Source organism: Bolinopsis microptera, chromosome 6 (assembly GCF_026151205.1).
Source record: "Bolinopsis microptera isolate Bmic1 chromosome 6, MBARI_Bmic_1.0, whole genome shotgun sequence".
NCBI classification, from domain to species: Eukaryota; Metazoa; Ctenophora; class Tentaculata; order Lobata; family Bolinopsidae; genus Bolinopsis; species Bolinopsis microptera.
In genome coordinates, this window is record NC_087077.1 from 3,558,846 (window position 1) to 3,580,321 (window position 21,476).

Genomic DNA, 21,476 nt, shown 5'->3' on the forward strand with positions numbered 1-21,476 from the left:
CATCCGATTGAATGAGAGGAGGATATAAATGACCCTGCAGAGTTGACTGAGTGTGAGAATGATGAAGTGGACTGTCCCACTTGCACTGATGATACTTATAATATGTTAGAATCGGAGGAAGCAGATTCGGAGGCAGCAACTGAGGTCAGCACAACCCTCTTCGGAACGATCGACATAAGATTGGCAGAAACTCTGTTGCTGAACGGGGGAAAAACTAATTTTGGGGATTTTAGCATCAGCATTCGATCAAGAAAGCGGAGCTGAGAGAGTTCAAATGTTCATGATTTGTTCGGAGCGAACAAAAACTGTTACAGAAATAACATTTAGATGGTTCATCCTCCTTCTCATCCTTCTCAGTGTTCCTACTCATCCTCTTCCTCATCCTGACATCCTCCTCCTTATCATCCTCCTCAGACCTCCTCTTCTTCAGGAGGGGGGGGGGGGGATTTTAGCATCAGCTTTCGATCAAGAAAGCGAAGCTGAGGGAGTTCAAATGTCATGATTTCCAAGGGTCGGGTTAAGTTTGTTTCGCAAAACTATACTCCAGCAAAGTTTGCATGTCCTGCAGGACGGCTCAAGATAAATTCATACTAATTTCACAAAGCAATGATCTCTTGCCCATGAGGTGATTACGAAATAGTCAACCACACTGCTCCTTCTCCTCCTTGGTCCTCTTCCTCCTCCCAAGTCTTCCACCTCCTTATCCTCCTCCTCCTCCTCCTCCTCCTCCTCCTCCTCCTCCTCCTCCTCCTCCTCCTCCTCCTCCTCCTCCTCCTCCTCCTCAGTCCTACACATCCTCCGCCTCCTCAGTCCTTCTCCTCCTCAGTCCTTCTCCTTCTCAGTCCTCCTCAACCTCCTCCTCCTCCTCTTCAATCATCCCCCTCCGCAGTCCGGAGTGAACAAAAACTGTTACGGAAATGACATTTAGATGGTTCATCCTCCTTCTCATCCTTCTCAGTGTTCCTACTCATCCTCTTCCTCATCCTGACATCCTCCTCCTTATCATCCTCCTCAGATCTCCTCTTCCTCAGTCCTCCTCTTCCTCTGTCCTCCTCACCCTCTTCCACCTTATCCTCAGTCCTCCTCTTCCTCAGTCCTCTTCCTCAGTCATCCTTCCCTCCTCAGTCCTCCTCAGTCATCGCATGTACATTGTACAGTTCCTTCTCAGTCCTCCGTCTCCCCATCTGCATCCTCCTCCTCAGAAAGCGGACATTTTTACAGGCCTCCTCCTCCTAAGTCTTCCTCCTCAGTCCCCCTCCTAACTCTTCCTCCTCAGTCTCCCTCCTCCTAACTCTTCCTCCTCGGTCCCCCTCCTCCTAACTCTTCATCCTCATTCCCCCTCCTCCTAACTCTTCCTCCTCAGTCCTCCTTCTAACTCTTCCTCCTCAGTCCTTCTCTTCACAGTCCTCCTCAACCTCCTTCCCTCCTCCTCAGTCCTCCTCAAACTCCTCCTCCTCAGTCATCGCATGTACAGTTCCTTCTCAGTCCTCCGTCTCCCCATCCGCATCCTCTTCCTCAGAAAGCGGACAAAAACGGACATAAACGGATACAAACGGACAAAAACTCTCACGGAAATAACATTTAGATGCTTCCTCCTCCTCCTTCTCCACTCCTCCTCCTTCCCCCATCATCCTCCTCAGTCCTCCACCTCCTCCTAAGTCCTCCTCCTCAGTCCCCTCCTCAGTCCTCCTTCTTCCCAGTCATTCTCCTTCTACTCAGTCCTCCTCCTCCTCAGTCCTCTCCTTCTCAGTCCTACTGTTCCTCCTGAGTATTTTTCCTCCTCCTCTTCCTCAGTCCTCCTCAACCTCCTCCCCCTCCACCTCACCTTCAGTCCTCTTCTTCCTCAGTCCTCCTCCTCAGTTATCCTTTTCCTCCTCAGTTCTCCTCAGTCCTCGCTTGTACAGTTTCTTCTCAGTCCTCCGTCTCCCCATCCGCAAGCGGACAAAAATGGACAAAAACGGACAAAAACTGTTACAGAAATAAAATTTAGATGCTTCCTTCTCCCCTACTCTTCCTTCTCTTCCTCCTTCCCCTCATCCTCCTCCTCAGTCCTCCTTCTCCTTAGTCCTTCTCCTCAGTCCCCCTCCTGATCCTCCTAACTCTTCCTCCTCAGTCCTCCTCTTCCTAACTTCCTCCTCAGTCCACCTCCTCCTTAATCTTCCTCCTCAGTCCCCCTCCTCCTAACACTTCCTCCTCAGTCCCCCTCCTTCTGATTCTTCCTCCTCAGTCCCCCTCCTAACTCTTCCTCCCCAGTCATTCTCCTCCTCTTTTCCTCCTCAGTCCTCTCCTTTTCAGTCCTACTGATCCTCTTGGGTGTTTTTCCTCCTCAGTCCTCTTCCGTCCTCCTCTTCCTCAGTCCTCCTCAACCTCCTCCACCTCTTTCTCAGTCCTCTTTTTCCTCAGTCCTCCTCCTCCTCAGTCATCCTCTTCCTCCTCAGTCCTTATATGTACGACACATTCTCATTTCTCATTTCTGAAAACAGTATTCCTATTTTTTTTCCTAATTACATGATGGCGTTTATTCAAAGGGCATATACTAGGATAGACCTCTGCCTCGGTCAAAAAAGCACCCCACGGCTTCCCTCGGCCTCGGTCTTAACTAAGATGGCACTCCTCGGCCTCGGCTATTAAGATAAAAAAGTACCCCTCGGCCTCGCCCTAAGCCGATCAGTGATCCTCATCCTCCTCAATATTCCTCCTTAGTCCTCCTCCTCCTCCCCAGTCCTCATCCTCCTCCTCCTCTTCCTTCTCAGTCCTCATCCTCTTCCTCCTTCTCCTCAGTCCTCCTCCTCAGTTCTCCTCTTCCTTCTCCTCAGTCCCCTCCTTCTCCACAGTCCTCCTAGCCTCCTCTTCCACCTCCTCCTCCTCATTCCACCTTGTGACAATTTTATTTTGCCATATTTAACAGTACCTCTTTTATCTCTCCCTAGTCAGGCGGATGGCATGGTTGGAAGTTCAGACTGACAGCACCGGTACTAGAGATCAGAACTTTAGCCCCCCCCCCCACCGCGCCGCCCCCCCATAATATGCAACATTAAATTAGATAGTTCCACCCTTTTAGATCATTGCTTTTCTCTATTGTATGATAGTGTTTATGGACCATAATCTCCATGTAAATACACTCAAATAAACATAGAAGAACTGTGCAAGTAGTCAGATAATATCATTAAAGCACTTAGCATATATAAAACGTGATGAAATTGAAGTTAATGCCCAGAAATTCTACTGAATTTTTGGAGATAAATGTAGATATTTGTAGAATGTCATCCACTTTTTTCGTGGATTATCCATTCTACATTAATCTACAAATATCTACAAATATCCACTTGGCCCCCCCCCCCCCTGTATAAGGTTGGACTATAAATTGATTTTAAAAGCAAATTACCTGCACTTAAACTGAGTCCCCCGAAGCTAGGAGTGGGAAGGTCGGGTAAAGCATCGTATTGGGGTGGAGCAGAGGGCGGTGCAGCATTATCGTTTGGCACTGATAATATGGGGTTATAAGGCAGGTAAGAATCAATATACTATGTAAAAGACATATTGATATAGTTGGGGGAGTTGGGGGGGACTGAGCTAGCAAAAAGTCTTCACTCTTCTATCTTCCCAAAATACTGCACTGCCATATTTTTCATATTAATATCCTACAGGCTACACTCCCCCCTCCCCCCCCCCCTCTAATCATAATCATATACTTACTTCCCCTGGCCCTGTTCCTGTCTAGGTCGTTCTGTAATGTTTCGAACTCTCTTTTTAGCCGTACATTCTCCACGACTGCTACATCTTTATCCGATCGGATTTTTCTCTCTACATTTCTCAGGTAGAACACGTATTCTGGGATTAATTATTCAGTCAATTCATTTTTAATATGTAGTATAGATTGACTTCGGGAATCTGGATTTTAACCGAATATTAGATATCGTATATTCAGTAATCAACTTCTTTGTCTGCAATGAATTCTGGCCAATACCCAAAAACAAATAAGTTGAAAACAACACCTTATTTTGATACATGTAACGATTTGAGGGGCCAATGATCCGATACCAGCTCTGAGGTCCTCGTCCGATACTGGTATCACCTCCTCCAGCGTGGAGAAGATGGATAGACTTGACATAATATGTGATTACACCCCAATGCTAGCTGTGGTATTTAGTTTAGTTTGATGGTAGTGAAAATTGGATTTATTACTTTGATATGCGCAGTTAATCTTTATAATACCTTCCGGGAATTATATCCACTAAAAGTCTCGGACACTGAGAGCTGATAATTTGCCGATATATCCCGCAAGGGAAGCCAAGGTATTATCAGCATAGACCTCAGACTGGCTGGCGGCAAGTTGTAAAACAAATAACACTGGCGTTCTATATATTAGACACTATATTGTATCATGCGCACGTATCGGATTACACCCCTTCCAATTCGGAACCGGAAAATATTATAATACATAATAGCTTGGCAAATTCGTGCCCGCGCGTTCCCTCCAGCAAGCTGTCGGGAATTATCGCGCTCAGCACTCATTAGCCAAACTATTATTATATTATAAGCCTCTGTTCCTTTTAAAGTAGATATTTAAAAAGAAAAAGAATGTTCAGCTTATCATTAAAATTGAATACAAATTTTAGTTTTTTTAGTCTGATGAAATATATGACTACATAGATTAATCAAATTTTACTTAAAACTTAACCAGTTGCATACAGATTTAAGATTATGGTTTTCATTCTAAATATAGCATGGTAGATAAAAGTTAACTTAAATTTTAAATTGTCTCATAAAATTTATAAATCAAAAATGGCTAAAAATTTATAAATCAAAAATGGCTAAAACGACAACAAATTGTTCAAATACTAGATTAAAATTAGACATTTTAAAATAATCTATTTATATACACAAATTAGGACTCGATCGTATGATAAACGTGTGTGTAGTATTAATTCATGTAAAATTTGTCCTTAGTAGATAGTTTGATTTGTCCTTTGATAGATTGTGAAGTGAAGAATGTTGTATATAAGATTAAGTGTAAATATGTGACCAGCTGTATATTGGAGAAACCAGTAGGAAAGTACATGCTCGTGTAGGTGTGCACTTACGTTACGCTACTTACCCATCTACCCCATCTAATGTTAGTCAAGCTTTTTCCATACATTATTCGAGCTGTCATGAGGGGTTAAATCCCAGTTTAGAAGTAGATGTCTTAAGAATTGAGCCTAATACTGTCAGAAGAAAGATTTTCGAAGCGATGTTTATTATTAATCTGAACCCTACAATTAACAGGAGAGAAGAACTGGATATTATTAAACGTTTTATCATAGCTAGTACTGAATAATTTTAGATATTTCAGTTTCATTCCCTGTTTATTGCGTACAGTTTCAGTTTTCGAGTAGTAGTAAGTTATAGTGTTTTTACACATCTCGCTCACAATCATTAACCACTCACTATATTTTCACTCACATTGTGTATACACCATCTCAAATGTATTGTATCTTTTACCTTATCATCTGTTATCACTGTACATGTCATTCCATCACACGATCACAATCACGTACTTGCTTTTCAGCGGATGTTTTAGGTTTATTGAATAGCAGATCGAGTAATTTGTGTATACATAGATTTTGATTCTAATTTAAATCTAATATTTGAACAATTTGTTGTCGTTTAGCCATTTTTGATTTATAAATTTTATGAGACAGTTTTCTCACATATTTACCAATTTTGTCAGCATGAATACGAAGTTGTTACTTGGAAACGTCGTTTATCCTAAAGTCCTAACAGTGAAGTATCATTTGTCGCAGAAATAAGAATAATCAGAAATTATCATCTTTCTATAGTTATGCGACTAATAAATAATGTTCCAGTCCATAATCTGAAATATTAAAGTAAAATAATTTAAATACCAATCCAATTTGAAGTATAATTAATATTTCTATAATAATCAAAGAGAAACCATAGAATCTTTCAATTTATAAAATCAATTCTCATAATTCTAAGTGAAATATATCATAGACATTTTGCTATAAGATAATATGGCATGCCTAAGATATAAAAAACTTAATTTAATTTAAATTAATGAGGAATGAACAATTTGGTTTATATCAAGTTTTAGTTAACACCGTTATATAAGTGTGTGTGCTTAATTTAATACTGAATGTCATTAGATTCGTTGAGGTTGATTCCTGACTTCGGGTAGTACTCACCAAACAAATTTTGGTTAAGTATCATATTCAGTTCTTCTCGCAGGCTGAACTTTGTCAACTGACTAAACCTCGTGACTAAACCTCGTGACTCAACCTCGTGACTAAATCTCGTGACTAACCCTCGTGACTAAACTTCCTGACTAAATCGGGTATTTCATTAATTGGAAAATCCAACGAATGCTTCCATCATTTTCATCATTTGGCATTGGTTTGATTGCCCGAACTTGGTGATTGCCTCTCTCATCCTTAGCGTCGTCACACTTTAATGCTTGTCCCGTTTTCTGATTGATTATCATATAGGCTCCGTCACTCATCTTTTGAATTAGCCAATTTACTTTAACCTTGTCAGCAAAAAAAGCCATATTTTTTTTACACAACAAAGTACCAAAATCGCTCATTATTGTGAATATTGGTTTACCCCATATTGGTCCACATACTGACATTATCTCCTTGCCTCCATCTTCGTAGTCATACCGTTCGTTTACCAAAGCCTGTTTATATTTTCCTTTAGCTAAATTGTTTGTATGAAATAGTGGTCCGTGATATTTTTGGTTGAATATCTTGTAAATGTAAGTATCCCATTTCGTGAGGCTGTGAATTTCTATTTGGACAACAGGTCGATTAGTAAAGGATGATGGTTGCGAGTCACCTGAATTGTAAATGATTATGTTACAAAGATAGTCCGAGGTTATTCAATGTGCTACCCAAAATACATAGTTGTTGTGTAGTTTAACGTTGCCGTGGATGTTGAGCTGACAATAGAAACTCATCCTCTTTATCATATCCGAAAAAATATCTTATTTTCTGTCTCAAATTTTGTAAGTTTGCCACCTTTAAAAAAAGTCACCCATAAGGATTAAGGAACAACGACTCAAGCGAGGATTCACTATACAGGACATTCAACAAGATAGATGAGGAAGTTGATCACTCTTTTTAAATGTACAAATGGCCTGAGTCCGTTTCTATTGCCCTCAAAAACGACAGAGGTAAACTGTAACCTATTTGGTTCTCAGGAGCAAAAGAATAATATATAATTCTTTTAACTTTATAATAGGCTTAAATCAAAGCCGATGAAGTTAAACATCACAATATTAATAAGATTCGAACTTACCAAAAGGCAGTGGTTGTGGTTGTTGTCCGATTATCTGCCACAAAGTAGCATCTTCAATATTTTCCGTTACGTCGACCCAAAACGTTGCCTTATCCCGCTGCCTTCTAGACACGAGGTATTTATCTTTTTGTCTATCTTGAGTTTTCCGTATTCTGCAGCCAAAAGACTTGTTTTCATTGTCGATATACTTGATCATCCAGCACTCGTTTGCTTTGCTACATGATTGGGTTTTGTGAATTAGTGCTCTACCGTCGTCTCCATGATTATCATTGAGTACTACTAACATCCGACCAGTGTTGGGATCTGATAACGATAATTGAGTTTTTGTCACTGTTGTAAGGGTGTTAAAAACGGTCCGGATAGATTAGCTAGGTTACGTACTTAGGTTGTGACTTATTAATGCAGCTGCCCAAACCAATGCCATACGACATATGAAATCATGGGGTCACTTATGGTTATTTACAGCGGAATTAAAGCTGTACCTAACATGAAGTCGGTTTTAGTAGGTCTTATATTTAAAAAGAAAAAATAACCTGGAATATTTGTTGCTGATTGTTGCTGGTTTGTTGTTGCCTTAATGTTGTAACATTTCTGAGAATTAACTACAGTTAGTATAATTTCCCACTTGTCCTGCCCCCATGGAGGAGTTGTTGGTTGAGTGTGGACCCAGTAAGATTGTTCGTTCTTTGGATCAGAGTTGTGAGTCAGGGCACAGCCAGCTGCAGGGCCATCTATTGCCTGTATCACACACCCATGTTGTTCATTTGGTGATGCTGAACTCTGTGCTAGATCAAGATGGAGAGTTAGGAATGGTAGTAACAAGAGATGTTGGACCGGGCCCCAATGTTAATGTAGGTCCTGATATGTGTTGGTTCAGCCGAATTGCGAGGGATGTTGTATAAGGTTGGACTATAAATTGATTTTAAAAGCAAATTACCTGCACTAAAACTAACTCCTGAGAAGCTAGGAGTGGGAAAGTCGGGTAAAGCATCGTAAAGGGGTGGAGCAGAGGGCGGTGCAGGTGCATCATGATCATATACCACTGTTAATATGGGGTTATAAGGCAGATAAGAATCAATATACTATGTAAAAGACATATTGATATAGTTGGGGTGGACTGAGCTTGCAAAAAGACGTGTGAATTAATTTATAAGATCTTCACTCTTTAATCCCTCCAAAATACTGCTCGACCATATTAATATCCTACACTCAAATGTTTCAATTTCCTCCGCCCCCTCTCTTATCCTACACTTACCTCCCCTGTTCCTGTCTAGATAGTTCTGTAATGTTTCCAACTCTCTCTTTAACCGTACATTCTCCACGACTGCTGCATCCTTATCTGATGAGTTGATATAGTTGGGGTGGACTGAGCTAGCAAAAAGTGTTCACTCTTCTATCTTCCCAAAATACTGAACTGCCATATGAATATACTACACTCGAATGTTTCAAGCCCCTCCCCCCCCCCCCACCCCCCTTCCCCGCCCCCCCCCCCCCCCCCCCCCCTCTACTCCTATACTTACTTCCCATGGCCCTGTTCCTGTCTAGGTCGTTCTGTAATGTTTCCAACTGTCCTTTTAGACGTGCATTCTCCACGACTGCTACAACCTTATCCGATCGGATTTCTCTCTGTACGTTTTGTAATGTTTCCAACTCTCTCTTTAACCGTACATTCTCCACGACTGCTGCATCCTTATCTGATGAGTTGATATAGTTGGGTTGGACTGAGCTAGCAAAAAGTCTTCACTCTTCTATCTTCCCAAAATTCTGAATTGCCATATTTTTCATATGAATATACTACACTCGAATGTTTCAAGCCCCCCCCCCCCCCCCCCCCTTCCCCGCTCCCCCCCCCCCTCCCCCTCTAATCCGATACTTACTTCCCCTGGCCCTGATCCTGTCTAGGTCGTTCTGTAATGTTTCCAACTGTCCTTTTAGACGTGCATTCTCCACGACTGCTACAATCTTATCCGATCGGATTTCTCTCTGTACGTTTTGTAATGTTTCCAACTTTCTCTCTAACCGTACATTCTCCGCGACTGCTACATCTTTATCCGCCACTGCTACATCCTTATCCGATCGGATTTCTCTATTTACGTTTCTCAGGTAGAACACGTATTCTGGGATTAATTATTCAGTCAACTCATTTTTAATATGTAGTATAGATTGACTTCGGGAATCGGGATTTTTAACCGAATATTAGATATTGCATATTCAGTAATCAACTGCTTAGTCTGCAATGTATTCTGGCAATACCCAAAAACAAATAAGAAGAAAACAACACCTTATTTCGATACCTGCAACAATTTGAGGGGCCAATGATCCGATACCAGCTCTGAGGTCCTCGTCCGATACTGGTATCACCTCCTCCAGCGTGGAGAAGATGGAGAGACTTGACATAATATGTGATTACACCCCAATGCTAGCTGTGGTATTTAGTTTAGTTTGATGGTAGTGAAAATTGGATTTGTTACTTTGATATGCTCAGTTAATCTTGATAAGCCTCTGTTCCTTTTAAAGTAGACATTTAAAAAGAAAAAGAACGTTATATTATTATTATTAATTATTAAGCTTATAATTAAAATTGAATACAAATTTTAGTTTTTTAGTCTAATGAAATATATGACTATATAGATTAATCAAATTTTTACTTAAAATTTAAGCAGTTGAATACAGATTTAAAATTATGGTTTTCATTCTAAATATAGCATGATAGATAAAAGTGTACTTAAATATTTAAATAACATAATTTAAATTCCAGTCCAATTCGAAGTATATATAATATTGCTATAAAAATCAAAGAGGAATCATAGAATCTTTCAATTTATAAAATCAATTCTCTCAATTCTAAATAAAATATGTCACAGACATCTAGCTATAAGATAATATATGGCTTGGCTAAGATATAAAAAACTTAGTTTAATTTAAATTAATGAGGAATGAACAATTTTGTTTATATCAAGTTTTAGTTAACACTGTTATATAAGTGTGTGTGTTTAATTTAATACTGAATGTTATTAATTTCCTTCAGTCGTTGAGGTTGATTCCTGACTCCGGGTAGTACTCACCCAACTAATTTTGGTTAAATATCAAATTCAGTCCTTCTAGCAGGCTGAACCTTGTCTACACGTGACTAAACTTCATGACTAAACCTCATGACTAAACATTGTGACTAAACCTCACAGGGGTTATCATTAATTGGAAAATCCAACGATTGCTTCCATCATTTTCATCATTCGAGCTTGGTTTGATTGCCCGAACTTGGTGATTGCCTCTCCCATCTTTTGCGTCGTCACACTTCAATGCTTGTCCCGTTTTCGCGTTGATTATCATATAGGCTCCGTCACTCATCTTTTGAATTTGCCACTCTACTCTAAACGCAAAAGAATCCATATTGTTATTACACAACAAAGTACCAAACTCCCCAAACCTTATTGTGAATACATATATATTATATCTATTCAATCGTGGTCCGCATACTCGTATTAACTCCTTGCCTCCATCCTCGTAGTCATGTCGCTCGTTTACCAAAGCCAGTTTATATTTTCCTTTACCTAAATCGTTTGTAGGACATAATGGTCCGTGATATTTTTTGTTGAATATCTTGAAAATGTAAGTATCCTCTTTCATAGAGCTATTAATTTCTATTTGGACAACAGGTCGATTAGTAGAGGATGATGGTTGCGAGTCACCTGAATTGTAAATGATTATGTTACAAAGATAGTCCGAGGTTATATACACTTAGCAAAAAGTGTTCACTCTTCTATCTTCCCAAAATACTGAACTGCCATATGAATATACTACACTCGAATGTTTCAAGCCCCTCCCCCCCCCCCCACCCCCCTTCCCCGCCCCCCCCCCCCCCCCCCCCCCCTCTACTCCTATACTTACTTCCCATGGCCCTGTTCCTGTCTAGGTCGTTCTGTAATGTTTCCAACTGTCCTTTTAGACGTGCATTCTCCACGACTGCTACAACCTTATCCGATCGGATTTCTCTCTGTACGTTTTGTAATGTTTCCAACTCTCTCTTTAACCGTACATTCTCCACGACTGCTGCATCCTTATCTGATGAGTTGATATAGTTGGGTTGGACTGAGCTAGCAAAAAGTCTTCACTCTTCTATCTTCCCAAAATTCTGAATTGCCATATTTTTCATATGAATATACTACACTCGAATGTTTCAAGCCCCCCCCCCCCCCCCCCCTTCCCCGCTCCCCCCCCCCCTCCCCCTCTAATCCGATACTTACTTCCCCTGGCCCTGATCCTGTCTAGGTCGTTCTGTAATGTTTCCAACTGTCCTTTTAGACGTGCATTCTCCACGACTGCTACAATCTTATCCGATCGGATTTCTCTCTGTACGTTTTGTAATGTTTCCAACTTTCTCTCTAACCGTACATTCTCCGCGACTGCTACATCTTTATCCGCCACTGCTACATCCTTATCCGATCGGATTTCTCTATTTACGTTTCTCAGGTAGAACACGTATTCTGGGATTAATTATTCAGTCAACTCATTTTTAATATGTAGTATAGATTGACTTCGGGAATCGGGATTTTTAACCGAATATTAGATATTGCATATTCAGTAATCAACTGCTTAGTCTGCAATGTATTCTGGCAATACCCAAAAACAAATAAGAAGAAAACAACACCTTATTTCGATACCTGCAACAATTTGAGGGGCCAATGATCCGATACCAGCTCTGAGGTCCTCGTCCGATACTGGTATCACCTCCTCCAGCGTGGAGAAGATGGAGAGACTTGACATAATATGTGATTACACCCCAATGCTAGCTGTGGTATTTAGTTTAGTTTGATGGTAGTGAAAATTGGATTTGTTACTTTGATATGCTCAGTTAATCTTGATAAGCCTCTGTTCCTTTTAAAGTAGACATTTAAAAAGAAAAAGAACGTTATATTATTATTATTAATTATTAAGCTTATAATTAAAATTGAATACAAATTTTAGTTTTTTAGTCTAATGAAATATATGACTATATAGATTAATCAAATTTTTACTTAAAATTTAAGCAGTTGAATACAGATTTAAAATTATGGTTTTCATTCTAAATATAGCATGATAGATAAAAGTGTACTTAAATATTTAAATAACATAATTTAAATTCCAGTCCAATTCGAAGTATATATAATATTGCTATAAAAATCAAAGAGGAATCATAGAATCTTTCAATTTATAAAATCAATTCTCTCAATTCTAAATAAAATATGTCACAGACATCTAGCTATAAGATAATATATGGCTTGGCTAAGATATAAAAAACTTAGTTTAATTTAAATTAATGAGGAATGAACAATTTTGTTTATATCAAGTTTTAGTTAACACTGTTATATAAGTGTGTGTGTTTAATTTAATACTGAATGTTATTAATTTCCTTCAGTCGTTGAGGTTGATTCCTGACTCCGGGTAGTACTCACCCAACTAATTTTGGTTAAATATCAAATTCAGTCCTTCTAGCAGGCTGAACCTTGTCTACACGTGACTAAACTTCATGACTAAACCTCATGACTAAACATTGTGACTAAACCTCACAGGGGTTATCATTAATTGGAAAATCCAACGATTGCTTCCATCATTTTCATCATTCGAGCTTGGTTTGATTGCCCGAACTTGGTGATTGCCTCTCCCATCTTTTGCGTCGTCACACTTCAATGCTTGTCCCGTTTTCGCGTTGATTATCATATAGGCTCCGTCACTCATCTTTTGAATTTGCCACTCTACTCTAAACGCAAAAGAATCCATATTGTTATTACACAACAAAGTACCAAACTCCCCAAACCTTATTGTGAATACATATATATTATATCTATTCAATCGTGGTCCGCATACTCGTATTAACTCCTTGCCTCCATCCTCGTAGTCATGTCGCTCGTTTACCAAAGCCAGTTTATATTTTCCTTTACCTAAATCGTTTGTAGGACATAATGGTCCGTGATATTTTTTGTTGAATATCTTGAAAATGTAAGTATCCTCTTTCATAGAGCTATTAATTTCTATTTGGACAACAGGTCGATTAGTAGAGGATGATGGTTGCGAGTCACCTGAATTGTAAATGATTATGTTACAAAGATAGTCGGTTATTCAGTGTGCTACCCAAAATACATAGTTGTTGTGTAGTTAAACGGTGCCGTGGATGTTGAGCTGGCAATAGAAACTCATCCTCTTTATCATATCCGAAAAAATATCTTATTTTCTGTCTCAAATTTTGTAAGTTTGTCATACCCGAGAAAAATTGGAAGGGTTCACTACACAGAGCCTTAACAAGGAAAAGGAGGAAGATGAGATTGAAGAAGAAGAGGATTACATAGAAATCCATGTAACCAGTGTTCAGTGTTCACTTAGCGTATTAACACGTCTTGTCTCACACAAGTCATTGTTTACTGATTCTCTTGATGCCATATTGTACTTTAATTGTCAAATACAATTTTGACGCTTTAAAAAGGTGCATGGGTGTTTCTAACCTATGTAAAGGAAGGGACCAGCCATCTCTACAACAAAGGAAAGGCTCTAACAGCCTCTACTAACCTTGGAACCGCAGCAAAACCGCTCTTCCCACAGTAGGGAAATGTTCAGGAGCAGGATACTGTGTGATTTGAGATATAAACATATAACCGAGCCGCGAGGACCAGAGACAAGTTCCTACTTTTACCCCCATTCAACTGTGTATCAACTATTTGACGATTCCGTTACACAGATTTAGAAGTAACACCCAGAGAAACACTGTGCACTCTTACTAGATGCATATAGTAGGCCACAACCGCTCATTGTAGTCCATGTCTCTGCATCTTTAACCGGGCGGGGTTGCACCAGGGGCGGTGGTAACAAGGAGTCTGTTGTTAATATTTATGATAAATATGACGCTGACCAATCAGATGAAAGAAGATATAATAGAGACTCCATATTTCTGTTACCATTCTTACATTTTGTATCTTTTTGTGTTGCTTTTAGGAAGTAAAAATAAAAATATTTCAGTGCAGATTACTCATTTAACATGTACAAAGAGTCCGTTTCTATTGTCCTCAAAAACGGCTGATGTAAACTGTAACCTATTTTGGTTCTCACAAGTAAAAGAATAATAAATAATTCTTTTAACTTTTAGCCTAAATCAAAGTCGATGAAGTTAAACATCACAATATTAATTAGAATGGAACATACCAAAAGGCAGTGGTTGTGGCTGTTGTCCAAATATCTGCCACCATGTAGCATCTTCAATATTTTCCGTTACGTCGACCCAAAACGTTGCCATATCCCGCTGCCTTCTGGACACGAGGTATTTATCTTTTTGTCTATCTTGAGTTTTTCGTATTCTGCAGCCAAAAGATTTGTTTTTCTTGTTAACATACTCGATCATCCAGCACTCGTTTGCTTTGCTATGTGGGGTGTCATGAACTAGTGCTCTACCGTCGTCTCCATGATTATCATTGAGTACCACTAACATCCGACCAGTGTTGGGATCTGATAACGATAATTGAGTTTTTGTCACTGTTTTAAGGGTTTTAAAAACGGTCTGGATAGATTAGCTAGGTTACGTACTTAGGTTGTGACTTATTAATGCAGCCGCCCAAAACAATGCCATACGACATATGTATATGGAGTCGTTGAGTGACGTATCGTTATTTACAGCAGAATTAAAGCGAAACCTAACCTGGAATTTTTGTTGCTGATTGTTGCTGGTTTGTTGTTGCTTTAATGTTGTAACATTTCTGAGAATTAACTTCAGTTAATATAATTTTCCACTTGTCCTGCCCCCATGGAGGAGTTGTTGGTTGAGTGTGGACCCAGTAAGATTGTTCGTTCTTTGGATCAGAGTTGTGAGTCAGAGCGCAGCCAGCTGCAGGGCCATCTATTGCCTGTATCAAACACCCATGTTGTTCATTTGGTGATGTTGAACTCTGTGCTAGATCAAGATTAATAGTTATGAATGGTAGTGAGAAGAGATGTTGGGCCTGATAAATTAAAAATACTTCTATTTTTGACGGCCCCAATGTTAATCTGTTAATGTAGGTCCTGATATGTGTTGGTTCAGCCGAATTGCGAGGGATGTTGTATAAGGTTGGACTATAAATTGATTTTAAAAGCAAATTACCTGCACTTAAACTGAGTCCCCCGAAGCTAGGAGTGGGAAGGTCGGGTAAAGCATCGTATTGGGGTGGAGCAGAGGGCGGTGCAGCATGATCGTTTGGCACTGATAATATGGGGTTACATACAAGACAGTTAAGAATTGATATACTATGTAATAGACATATTGATATAGTTGGGGTGGACTGAGTTTGCAAAAAGTCTTTACTCTTTAATCTTCCCAAAATACTGCTCGACCACATTTTTATGGAAAACATCTTACACTCAAATGTTTCATTTCCCCCCCCCCCCCCCCCCCCCCCCTCCAATATTTAACTTACTTCCTCTGTCCCTGTCCATCTCTTTCTGTAATGTTTCCAACTTTATCTCTAACCGTACATTCTCCGCGACTGCTACATCTTTATCTGCCACTGCTATATCCTTTTCTGCTCGGTTTTTTCTCTCTACGTTTCTTAGGTAGAATACGTATTCTGGGATTAATTATTCAGTCAAATCATTTTTAACATGTTGTATAGATTGCCTTCGGGATTTTTAACCGAGTATTAGATATCTTATATTGAAAGACAGATACAGGTATCAACTGCTCTGTCTGCAATGAATTCTGGCCAATACTCAAAACCAAATTAGAAGCAAACAACACCTTATTTTGATACCTGTAACGATTTGAGGGGTCAATGATCCAATACCAGCTCTGAGGTCCTCGTCCGATACTGGTATCACCTCCTCCAGCGTGGAGAAGATGGATAGACTTGACATATGTGATGTTTACACCCTAATGGCTAATGCTAGCTGTGGTATTGAGTTTAGTTTGATGGTAGTAAAAATTGGAATTGTTGCTTTATAAGCTTCTATATTAAACGAAAAAGAATGATTAAATATAAATTTGATTTGTTGGTTCAGGAATCAGTATGGAGGTATGTAAGGTGTGTTATAGGTCGAATATTCTACAAAATCCACACAACGTTCAGTTTTTAGTTTTAAACTATTTTCACAAATACAAATAAATCCATTTATTGAGGACGTTATTGAAGGAATTAATTTAAACTAAATGGACTCCGAGGAGTTATAATTCTCGTCCCGTCCTAAGATGGTGTTCCTCTTGTATCATATTTAAGTGTTGATTAGATATTATTATCAACAGGATCAATGATCATACATTACAAATAGAATCTACCTTGGTAAAAACATCTTTTTTTTATTGAAATCTTTCAAATCAATCAATTACATACAAATTTACACAATGAACAACATTAAATCTTCTCAAAAGTATAAGACTCCGATAAAATCAGATTTTCTAGGACAAAATGTATGTAATCAAAGGACCTGAAGGTCACCAAAACACAGATGTTGAGGGCAAAATGCACCTCCTGCACAAGTATGGGCCAACGAAAATCTTGAATTTTAAATAGAATTTCAAATAGAATCACACAAAAATATCAAAAGCAATCAAATCATATAATAAAGTGAAATTCATGATGTGATGATATGCACTAAAATGAGAAATGAGAAATACAGACAACACATTGTAAATTTTGCAAACCTACAAAGAATTTCCCCAACCAGTACAATAAGATATTTGCTGATAAAAATCCAAATATTCAGCCTTCAATTTTGTTTTTGGATATCCAGACTAACATTTAATCAGAAAGACGGTTAAGTACTAGCCACTAGAGTTAATATTATTTTAGCGTTTCATTATCACGTGTTTTTCGCCTTCATGGTCGTAATAAGTTCTAAGTTTATCAATCTTCCACAAAGTCGCATCTGCAACATCTTTCGTTACGTCGACCCAAAACGTTGCCTCATCCCGCTGCCTTCTCGATACGAGGTATTTATCTTTATGTCTATCTTGAGTTTTTCGTATTCTGCACCCCAAACTTTTGTTTTCATTGTCGATATACTCGATCATCCAGCACTCGTTTGCTTTGCTATGTGGAGTTTCGTGAACTAGTGCTCTACCGTCGTCTCCATGTTTATCATTTAGTACCACTAACATCCGACCAGTGTTGGGATCTGATAAAGATCGTGACTAAACCTCGTGACTAAACCTCGTGACTAAACCTCGTGACTAAACCTCGTGACTTCACCTCCTGACTAAATCTCCTGACTAAACCTCGTGACTTAACTGCCTGATTAAACCTCGTGACTAAACCTCGTGACTAAACTTCGTGACTTAACCTCCTGACTAAATCTCCTGACTAAACCTCGTGACTAAACCTCGTGACTAAACCTCGTGACTAAACCTCGTGACTTCACCTCCTGACTAAATCTCCTGACTAAACCTCGTGACTTAACTGCCTGATTAAACCTCGTGACTAAACCTCGTGACTAAACTTCGTGACTTAACCTCCTGACTAAATCTCCTGACTAAACCTCGTGACTTAACCTCGTGACTTAACCTCGTGACTAAACCTCCTGACTAAACCTCGTGACTTAACCTCCTGACTAAATCTCCTGACTAAACCTCGTGACTTAACCGCCTGACTAAACCTCGTGACTAAACCTCGTGACTAAACCTCGTGACTAAACCTCGTGACTTAACCTCGTGACTTAACCGCCTGACTAAACCTCCTGGCTAAACCTCCTGACTAAACCGGGTTAATCGGGTTTTTCATTAATTGTAAAATCCAACGATTGCTTCCATCTTTTTTATCATTCGGTCTTGGTTTGATTGCCCGAACTTGGTGATTGCCTCTGTCATCTTTAGCGTCGTCACACTTTAATGCTTGTCCCGTTTTCCAATTGTATATCATATAGGCTCCGTCGCTCATCTTTTTAATTACCCAATCTACTTTTTTCTTTTCAGCAAAAGAAGCAATATTTTTATCACAAAACAAAGTACCAAACTCGCTCATTATATTGAATATTGGTTGAGGTTCATTCACTCGTGGTCCCCATAATGACATTATCTCCTTGCCTCCATCTTCATAGTCATACCGTTCGTTTACCAAAGCCAGTTTATATTTTCCTTTAGCTAAATCGTTTGCAGAAAATAGCGGTCCATGATATTTTTGGTTGAATATCTTGTAAATGTAAACATCCCATTTCATAATTATGCTGCTAATTTCTATTTGGACAACAGGTCGATTAGTAGAGGATGATGGTTGCGAGTCACCTGAATTGTAAATAATTATGTTACAAGTTACAACAATAGTCGTATTTATTTACCTTATCGGACCTTATTTGGACGGACATTACATGAACGGACATAATTATGAACGGACATTAATATGAACGCTCGAAGGCATTCAAAACCATCAAAAATCCGAATTTTTTTCAATTTTTTGACGTTTTTTAAATTTCAGCAAATGATTTTTAAATCCATTTTTTCTACAGTAAGTAAGAAAAGCAGTCATTGAGCAGTAAAAATGTTAAAATATGTGTACATGATCAGTGTCTAATATCACATATCATCTTCATCAAATGGGTTTTCGTGCATGAAACAGTCCATGCTTAAAGCATCAGTGATTTCTAGCTATATGGAAACCTTTTTTATCAAACTACCCCGGTCCTGCATTTCAGTGTTAACTTTTACAAACCATTCGGCGTGAAGTGGTTTTATCTTAGACAACTTAAGGTTAACCTTAACATCACGTGGAGCTTTCCTAGCACTGTTCCATTACCTCCCCTGAGTAATATGAACTATAATATAACAACGTCGGACAATGTCCTTGGAAACACGATTTTACCGTAATATCTAGAGGCTGGAACAAGTTTGTCATGTTGGCGGGGACTAGTTCATGAACTATATTGTTGAGTGCCATAATTTCGTTGACTTTTTTCCGCCAAGTAACCCTTGAAAACATCATATACTAGTAGAATTTTCTGTGCCTCCGGCAGACCAAGGAGAACCTTTCCATCGTTAACTTACGGCACAATAAAGTTCTCAAAGTTGTCATATTCTGGACAAAAAGTTCGAAATGGAAAAATTTTTGAAAAAATTTCAACGGACTTTAACTTGGACGGACATTAATTGAACGGACTTTATTTGAACTTAAGATGAACGCTAGGGCCTCCAGCGTTCAAGTAATGTCCGTCCAAATAAGGTCCGATAACTATAAGGTAGCTTGCATATTTATATAGTCCTTACGTTGCGAAAATAGCGGACGTAGAAGAGATGTTGGGCCTGATATATTAAAAATACTTCTATTTTTGACGGCCCCAATGTTAAACTTAATGTAGGTCCTGCTATGTGTTTGTATAAAGTTGGACTATGAATTGATTTTAGAAGCAAATTACCTGCACTTAAACTGAGTCCCGAGCAGCTAGGAGTGGAATGGTCGGGTAAAGCATCGTATTGGGGTGGAGCAGAGGGCGGTGCAGGTGCATCATAGTTTAGCTCTGATAATATGGGGTTATAAGACAGGTAACAATCAATATACCATGTAAAAGACATATTGATATAGTAGGGGGAGTTGGGGTGGACTGAGCTATCAAAAAGTCTTCACTCTTTTATCTTCCCAAAATACTGCACTGCCATATTTTTCATATTAATATCCTACACTCGAATGTTTCAAGCCCCCCCCCCCCCCCCCCTCCCCCTCCCCCCCCCCCTCTAATCATAATCATATACTTACTTCCCCTGGTCCTGTTCCTGTCTAGTTCGTTCTGTAATGTTTCGAACTCTCTTTTTAGCCGTACATTCTCCACTACTGCTACATCCTTATCCGATCGGATTTCTCTCTCTACATTTCTCAGGTAGAACACGTATTCTGGGATTAATTATTCAGTCAATTCATTTTTAATATGTAGTATAGATTGACTTCGGGAATCGGGATTTTTAACCGAGTATTAGATATCGCATATTCAGTAATCAACTGCTTAGTCTGCAACGAATTCTGGTTAATACTCAAAAACAAATAAGAAGAAAACAACACCTTATTTTGATACCTGTAACAATTTGAGGGGCCAATGATCCGATACCAGCTCTGAGGTCCTCGTCCGATACTGGTATCACCTCCTCCAGCGTGGATAAGATGGAGAGACTTGTCATATGCGATGTCTACACTATAATCCTAACTGTGGTTTTTAGTTCAGTTTGATAGAGAATATGAGGTTCCTTAAAAGGTGTTCAGTAATCAGTATACAGGGTCCTTAACAAGAAAGAAGAGGATTACGTAGATTTCCCTGCATTATGATGTCGTTGGTTTTGGCTGCTTCTTACAATAATCAAATCAAATTTTCATAGGTACTTATCTATTATTTTTAATTATGTATTCATAATTATTTATACCGAAGACATTTAGCTGTTAGTGAAAATATTCGCATAAGATATAAAAACTACATTTTATTATGATATATAAATAATAATTAGCATTTATGTTCTTAATTTAATATATCCTGCGTTAAAATTATCATGATATTATATATTAAAGTCACTATTGTGACGGTACATTAGAACTAGACAGAAACAAAGTGTGAAGGGCTGAACGGAACCCCTCGGTTTCAGTTCCTTGTTTAACACTGCCGTACAGCAAGGACATCCATATAGCTCACTCCACACGACCACACTATGCTTTGTCAAATGTTGCTTATATACCAAGGATCTACAGGAAATATTTCCTTGTAAGTTTAGAGGGCGATCTGTGAACAGACAACTACCTCATTCCTACCTATAGGAAATAGAATTCCTATACTATCCCAACGAGCTACACCAAGCATAGTTTCAGATGAGAACAGTGACTTGTCTGTGTATTTTTGATATTGGATGTTGTTAAATCCTTCGAGTCGTTTAGTCCTGCCTCCGGGTAGCTCTCCCAAACCAATTAAATAAAACTAATCTAAAACTGCAAGATAGTTCATCAGGTTTTAAACAAGATTTAAATCAAATTCAGTCCTATTCGCCGGTTAAGATTGGTCAACAACTGATTGGGTTATGAGTCGGATTTTATGATTCTTTGGAGTTCCCAAAGCCCGCTATCATCATCTAAATAGTTGGATCCGACCAGAATTTTGTGATTGCCTCTCCCGTCCTTAGCGTCGTCACAGTATAATTGTTGACCCGTCTTTTGGTTGATTATCATATAGTATCCGTCGCTGTGCTCTTTAATTTCCCACCGTTCCTTAGACTTACCAGTTGAATT

At 39.0% G+C, this 21,476-nt stretch overlaps 3 protein-coding genes across 4 annotated transcripts in view; 1 reads left to right on the forward strand and 2 right to left on the reverse strand.

Annotated features, from left to right (window-relative positions):
- Window positions 1–21,476, forward strand: part of LOC134817294 (sphingomyelin phosphodiesterase 4-like) — a 71,240-nt gene that overhangs the window by 28,637 nt on the left and 21,127 nt on the right. The window lies entirely within an intron of this gene.
- LOC134817150 (uncharacterized) lies at window positions 12,216–16,184 on the reverse strand. The gene is made up of 6 exons (XM_063826278.1): window positions 16,047–16,184; window positions 15,714–15,863; window positions 15,401–15,499; window positions 14,960–15,211; window positions 14,470–14,769; window positions 12,216–13,355 (listed from the first exon to the last, which is right to left on the reverse strand). Exons 1-6 carry the CDS (start codon window positions 16,147–16,149, stop codon window positions 12,823–12,825), a joined length of 1,437 nt encoding a protein of 478 aa, XP_063682348.1. The 5' UTR covers window positions 16,150–16,184; the 3' UTR covers window positions 12,216–12,822.
- On the reverse strand, window positions 16,366–20,386 carry LOC134816791 (uncharacterized). The gene is made up of 4 exons (XM_063825785.1): window positions 20,284–20,386; window positions 19,971–20,105; window positions 19,633–19,734; window positions 16,366–18,508 (listed from the first exon to the last, which is right to left on the reverse strand). Exons 1-4 carry the CDS (start codon window positions 20,384–20,386, stop codon window positions 17,982–17,984), a joined length of 867 nt encoding a protein of 288 aa, XP_063681855.1. The 3' UTR covers window positions 16,366–17,981.